The 7,452-nt window shown below is 37.3% G+C and overlaps 1 protein-coding gene across 1 annotated transcript; it reads right to left on the reverse strand.

Annotated features, from left to right (window-relative positions):
* Positions 1 to 3,741: 3,741 nt before the first annotated feature.
* Positions 3,742 to 7,053, reverse strand: LOC114556129 (Golgi-associated plant pathogenesis-related protein 1). The gene is made up of 6 exons (XM_028578986.1): positions 6,987 to 7,053; positions 6,785 to 6,811; positions 6,404 to 6,613; positions 5,724 to 5,801; positions 5,241 to 5,390; positions 3,742 to 3,823 (listed from the first exon to the last, which is right to left on the reverse strand). Exons 2-6 carry the CDS (start codon positions 6,789 to 6,791, stop codon positions 3,819 to 3,821), a joined length of 450 nt encoding a protein of 149 aa, XP_028434787.1. The 5' UTR covers positions 6,792 to 6,811; positions 6,987 to 7,053; the 3' UTR covers positions 3,742 to 3,818.
* Between the last annotated feature and the right edge of the window lie 399 nt (positions 7,054 to 7,452).

Consider the following 7,452-nt stretch of genomic DNA (forward strand, 5'->3'; position numbering starts at 1 on the left):
GATGAGCAACACGGTAGGCAGTGTCCCTCACCCCAATGTCAGCTGGGATTGGCTCCAGCTTCCTGCAACCCTAAAGGATATGCAGTTACACATAATGGATAGATGATGAGCAATTTGGCATCCTGATTAGTTCTTATTTTGTTTTTTAAGATTATTTTTGGGGGCTTTTCCTCCTATTTGACAGTGGATAGACAGGAAAGGTGGGAGAGAGATGGGGATGACACGCAGCAAAGGGCCGCAGGTTGGACTCAAACCGGGGCCGCTGCAGACATGGGGCGCACGCTCTTACTGGGTGAGCTAGAGGTCGCCCCCTTCTGATTAGTTTTAGTGACGAATGAAAGGACTACCCAAATTAAAGTGTGTTGGTAAGATGTTGTTCCACCACAAGCCTCCAGAACAGATTTGGTTATAGATTCTCACTACTCTGACTTACTTATCTCTCAAGTGTGGAACTCTACTGGAAGGATGACCAATTGTTCATAAGATACTCCCTCATTTAGTGTGTTTAGATGATGGTGGTGGAGAACAGAGCACCGTCAACACATTGTGTCAAGATTTCCCATACTGTAGGTATTCAGTTGAGATCTGAGCTTGTATTTATCAAACCAACAAGTGTAAATAATCATCAATCAACATCATAGACTGTATTAAATAGGAATATACTTTTAAGAGCAATCACATTTATTAAGTGACTTTAGGAGCAGCTATCTACTGTATGTACTGTATGTCCAGCAGGGAAGGAACAGCCAGTTAGAGTCAAGGAACTACTAATATCATTCTTTAAACAAATACTTACATTTTTACAGTAATATGCTAGTCTGCAAATGCCTATTTATATTATTTAAATGCTTAGAAAAAGTTCCTTTTTATTTTTATGAAATCTTGTGATTGATTTAAAAAATGGGTTCAAAAAATATTGGGAACTGGTTCAAATGGAAACAAAGGAAAGCCAAATTTGAGCAGAGAGAAAATTCTGCTGTTGGATAAGCTAAAATCAGAGTAAAAACTTGTGAAAGTGCATTGAAAATAATAGTTAACAAAGTCAGTGCCAGCTTTGTTATTGCAATTTACCCTGAGGAATAAAAAAAAAAGTGTGAACACAGATTATTATTTTACGTGTCTGACAACATTATGGAAAAGATCCCTACAGAGATTGTTACATAGTAAAATTATTTTGTTTAGCATGAAACGGCCTCAAAATCACTATCGCCAAACTCACCAGACTCCATTTGGAGTTTGGTGGGATTGGTAAAAACGACTGGAGATTGCTGATTCCAAAATATATCTTAGTAAAGTGGCAATAAAAAGTTACTTCTGGCTGGGGCAGCACTTAAAAATCTAACTCTGCTTGACCTGGCCTTATTAGTAGTATTCAAAGAATCAGGTAAACAGAAATAGCACATATACATCAAGTGTACACACTTATGAAGATATAAATAAAAAACATACAAAGTAATACAAACGATGAAATAACAGAATCATTACATAGAAAAAATGTAGGTACATTTAAAGATAAATTTACAATTAGCCAGAGGTTTCAGGGGAAAAAAAGCTCTACAGTTTCCACAGTTTTAATACTTTTTATGTCATTCAACGATCTAAGTGACTTCAGTAGAGATTTAAGTTCTATGAGAAAAGGTACAAAATTAGGAAATTAATTAGAGAATTTCTGCTAGTGAATACAAAATTTGGCATACAGATTGATGAAATTAATTAGATACTCAAGAGCACCATTTCCTGAATTTTCGTAGAAACGCGTGGTATCTTTAAGGTTAAAAGAGTAGACAAAGTTTCTGGGTTCAAAAAGGCAAGACTCCAAATCTGTCCAAAATATTTTGGATATTTCACAGTAAAAAAAAAAGTGAGATATTGTTTCAATATTCTGTTTACAAAATGTACAGGAAAAGTCAATGTCTGTCTGCTCAGGACTTAATTCTTAGAATAAGAGCAAAATTATATCATCCTCATCCAGAGCCTGAGGCATTTGCGTTTTCCAATTCTTTATTCAGATCTTTCCTGGAATCTGTCACTTGTCTATGGATCTATTGAAATCAAGGGAATTAGTGATTTGGTTTAGTGGATAATAATGTGTATATAGCTCAGCGCTGATTGTAATGGTAACACTTTATAATACTGGTACATGAATTATCGTGGATGAAGTCATGCAAGAAAAAGCATGCATTTATTCATGTAGTACTTCATGAACTATCAGTAATGTACAAGGATTAATAGTATCTCATGAATGACTTAATGCAGAAGCAATACGTTAATTAATACATCAATTAAGGTATATGAATCATCATGATTTCTGATGTATTAATGATGCTCATATCTTCTTCAAAAAAACTGACCAGTCACAGCAGTGTTCATATATTCTAAAAAATGTTAATCATGATTAACTAAACATTACGTCATTACTTCATCATGTTTGTGGCCCTTCAAATAAAGTGCTGACCTGGTCCGTCTTTAACATTTATACAATAAGATATATTTAATGGTGGCATACAATTACTGTAAATGTATTAAGAATTAAAGGGGCGGGTTGGCAAAATTATACTAAGGTCACTGCATTGACACAAAATACAGGATACTGCAGATGCATTTTTATAGTTGCTTTATTCACAACAACATAAGTCCATTTAAACAGTAATGTGTAAGAACAATGCTCAGCCAAGCAGTATATTTACGAATTTTACCTTTTTTACTAACTTCTAAATGTCTGAACGCAAGAAATGTCTTGACATTTATTTTTATTTGTGGGGTCACAAAGATTGGGGCATATGCCACCATTATAAATGTTAAAGGAACACGCCGACTTATTGGGAATTCAGCTTATTCACCGTAACCCCCAGAGTTAGATAAGTTGATACATACCCTTCTCATCTCCGTGTGTGCTGTAATGCTGTCTGACGGCTCCAGCAGCATCAGGCCAGCACAGAACATGCAGGTGAATGGTTCCAGTAATCCTACTGCTCCGAATAAGTGACAAAATAACACCAACATGTTCCTATTTACATGTTGTTATTTATAGAGTCACAGCGTGTACAAAAAACACCGTAACATGAGACACAGCCGTCTTCTAACAAGAAACAAACCGGGAACTATTCTCAGGCGGAAGAATATAGTACTTGGGCGGAGTGATATGCTCGCAGCAAGCCTGTCTGAGAATATAGTTCCCGGTTTGTTTACGGTTAGAAGATGGCTGTGTCTCATGTTACGTAGTTTTTTGTACACGCTGTAACTATACAAATCACAACATGTAAATAGGAACATGTTGGTGTTATTTTGTCACTTTTGTCACAATTTGGAGCAGTAGGCTAGTTGGAACCAGTTACCTGCAGGATCTGTGCTAGGCTAAGCTAATGCTGGAGCCGTCAGACAGCGTAACAGCACGCACGGAGATGAGAAGGTTATGTATCGACTTGTCTTACTCTGGGGGTTACGGTGAATAAGCTAAATTCCCAATAAGTTGGCGTGTTCCTTTTAAAGATGGAGCAAGTCAGCACTTTATTTAAAGAGCCACCAACATGAAGAATTCACGTTTAGTTAATCATGATTACAACACTACAATTAAGTTTCTTTAACCTGTCACTTTAACTACAGATTTATTAAATACGTTATCAACCGAGACAATTTTACACTAACATTTTTTATTTGATGTATTTTACTTTTTTTTTACAAAATGGAACATTTAGCAATAGTGTGAGGGTCGCAGTTATGGTCAAGGATCAGGAGCAGTAGGAAGTTTTCCTTGGGCTCACTGCACCTTCCTCACTGGAAGTGTTGTCTGCTCCACCCACCTCTCTGCCAGCTGTCTTTTACGCTGGAAAGTGACAGTAAAATACTGGTGAGGCATGTTGTTCAACTGATGAAGTGTAAGCACAGTAGGCCATTGTGTATTCCTAAAACCTGCACCAGATAATGAGTAAAATCCATCTAGCTGACTGAAAAAAGGGCTGCATCAGAGGAAACATCTGTCCCTGATGATACACAGATATTTAGCTTACTGTTGTGGCATCAGATTTACTTTAAAAAGCTACACAAGTTTCCTCTCAGCGGTTACTTGGAGTCAGGTGTATAGAAAGTTTGGTACCAACACAAATGTTTGTTATGACATAAAGGTTTTTTGCTAAATGTTAAAGGTACAACTGCTAGTGAAGTTCAAAACACATTCTTTGATAAAAGGAGCTGCAGCATTCGTCTGTGCTATGTGCATTCTAAAACTAAAGCAGACAAATATTGTGATGTACATGGCTCTTAATAGCATTAGTTTAGTTTAAAAATTACTAAGTAAACTACACTGTAAACCTTTGATGTAAATTTACAGCTAAAATCTCACATTATCGTATTGTTTTAATGTTATACAGGATCATACTGTAAATGGTAATGCATTCTGGGAGAAAAGAATATTACAGCACTATCTGTGAATGTTACAGATTACAGGTATTTACTGTTAATAGCAATGCATCTTGGGAAAATAAAGGAAAAGGCGGGAATTACACTGCAGCCAGTATATTACTGTAAATTCAAATAATACAGTAAGAAACTATGTCTATTTACAGTATGCCTTAAAATTTAAAAACATTATGCAAACTGTAAATAAACAGTGGTTTACTGGCTAAGCTACTGACAGTATAATACTGTAGATTTACGATGAAATATATCAGTTATGGACCATGAGAATAAGCAGCAAAATGTCCTTACAGAATCAAAAGTAAAAGTAATTCCTATGCTTGCCCCGTTTTCAGAGTGCATGTACAGTGTGCTATATATATTTGCATTACTACTACTGATAAAAACAGTATTTTATTTTGTAGCTATTCAAATTGGTGCTAATTTTAACTACTCCATATATTAGGATATTCAGGAATATCACATCCTATTTATTTAAGTGGATTATAGGTTTTGTGAAGTTTAAAGTACAATATTTATCTCTGAAAGGTAGTGGAGTAACAGTATGAAGTAGCATAAAATGGAAGTCCTCAAGTAAAAGACTATTACCTCAAAAGTACAGTAAATTAGTTACTTTCCACCATGGTCTTTGGTGTGACGTAGTCTCTAATTTGGAACTTGAAGGCATAATTATGTTGCCTTTACAACATTTCTGGGAAGTGAAATTCTCAAAGGTTAAACCGATACTTCTCGTTTCCCTCTGGGGCTGCAGATGTGTGAAGTTGACTTCTGCTGCCTTGTAAGGTAATGTTCTTAATCTCATCAGCAAAAGTGTGGTAATATGTTACCTTTTGGTAGGACGTTTTTCTCAAAGTATCCCGCCATGTTCATGTTGCCAGCTGGCCGGTACTGCCCAACCACAAAGACCTTGTGGCCATCAGTGGCCATGCCCACGCCCAGTTCTTTACTGTCTTTCCACACCACCTGAGTAAAATGACCTGCAGGAGGAAACACAGCAGTGGGGTACTATCTTTCAATGTGTTATTCACTGCATAATATAACATCTGAACCTGAACATAAATGCAATTACAGAGCAATATAACAAAGTAGTAACTTAACTTCTCCCATAGTTATGGCTTATTCTTTAGATAATAAAGACCAGTCAAAGGTTTAGACCTACTTTCCCATTTACTTGAGTGTCCAAACTTTTGACTGGTACTGTACATATTTTAGGGATGCAGATATACACGTGTATTATTGATTCACACATTTCAAATGTATTTCTATTTACAGACTTTCTAGAACTCATCATGATGTGGGTTTAGTTTTACCAGTATTGCTGCTGAATCCAGGGCAGCTCCAGTTGTAATCCTTGATCTCACTGTACCACGAATCTACAGCTTCTTTCCCTAAAACATGGAGGAGACAAAAATTAACGAAAATAATATGAAATTTATGAATTTAAATTGGTAGTTGAAGTTTGAGCTTTATAGCCTAAACAGAGCTGCTCTAAAGGCAGAGGGGGGTCAAACAAACGGCCCGTGGGCCAGAACTGGCCCGCCAAGGGGTCCAATCAGGCCCACTGGATGAATCTGCAAAGTGTGAAAATTGCAGAGAATTAATTAATTCCAATTCCAAATTTACGACCTTATTATTTTTTCATACAATGGCCTTAGAACGATGTTGTAGCAGAAGCAACTTGTGTTTGCCAACATCAAGCTGACAAGAAACTCTGTGGCAGATAAAGTTTCTGATCTTTCTGGAGTGGTTTACTGGTCTGGCCCACTTGAGATCAGATTAGGGGGATGTAGCCCATGAACTAAAATGAGTTTGACACCCCTTGGTTAGCTGCTATTGCAAAGTAGCGATTTTCCTAAAAAAACCTAATAGAAATGGCAACATTATTTTTTTAAATTACAGGTGGGTGGTAATTTGTAAAACATAGTGGAGACCGTAGAATAAGTACAGAAGAGTGATACATTCAGAGAAAGGACTTGGGTCTCTAATTCACCTGTCAGTTTAAGTGTTGCTGAGCTCCACATATTGTAGATGTTCTCTCCGTCCTTAGTTTTACTGTGTTGCAGGGCGTTGATTGCCAGCAGGTGATCGGCCCATTTCTGAGCTGAAGCAGACAGCTCTCTGCTAAGGGTCATCTTTGGCGTCTTGTGCTTCAGCCTGTAGGCATTGTGGGTTTCCAGGAACTCCCGCTGAAAGCTTGCATCTGTAGAGAAATCAATCGATATCAATTGATAAGCTTTTACTGCTTAGAGGAAACATGTCTTGTGCAATCACTGAGGCTGGCATTGTGGATGTAGACTGGATGAATCCTGCCCTGTGATGATATATTATGGAATGCTGTGGAAAATAATTCCTGAGCAGATAAAGCACTAACCTGCCATTGTGCATGTGGTTATGAAGGCTGAAATGAAATAAGAACAGAGCTTAAAATTAAAAAATAACCCTAAACCCTAATAACGCAAAAATACAGAGTGAAAAAATAACCATAAAATCCAATAAAGTATTTAACGTTAGCGTGGTGGTGATGAAAGGAGTAATTTCATACAGTCATGACTCCAGTGATCTCCAGCACTTACCTGGTTCAGGGTCTGAAGGGATGTCCTGTGAAGATACAGTTCCCTTTGCTGTCTTGAAGTCAGTATTTATGAGAAAGACCTCTACCTCCTTGTCAATGCGTAGGAGGAGACAGACACCCAGCCCTTGCCTGTAATTATTTCATTGTGCCACTTATCCTTTTTGAAAATGACTCAGCATTGTTGTTTTCAGGATGATCCACATTCTTCACATGCAAATTCTGAAAGCCATTAGTAAAGGAATAATAATAGAGAAATAAGAGCAGCAGACACGCGATATACCAAAGAGAACCTGTAAACAGAGAGCAGATGAGTACTGCTAGGTGCTGTCAAACAGGTTGTGGCCATGTCCCCTCCTGTAAAGAATGTATTTTGTTCTCAGGCCCTCCAGCAGCATCTGCCGAGTTGAGACCTGAAATAAACATAGTCAAGCAGAAGACTTCAAACACACATGGATTTTATCAAGTCA

The sequence above is a fragment of the Perca flavescens genome, chromosome 5 (assembly GCF_004354835.1).
Source record: "Perca flavescens isolate YP-PL-M2 chromosome 5, PFLA_1.0, whole genome shotgun sequence".
Classification (NCBI taxonomy): Eukaryota; Metazoa; Chordata; class Actinopteri; order Perciformes; family Percidae; genus Perca; species Perca flavescens.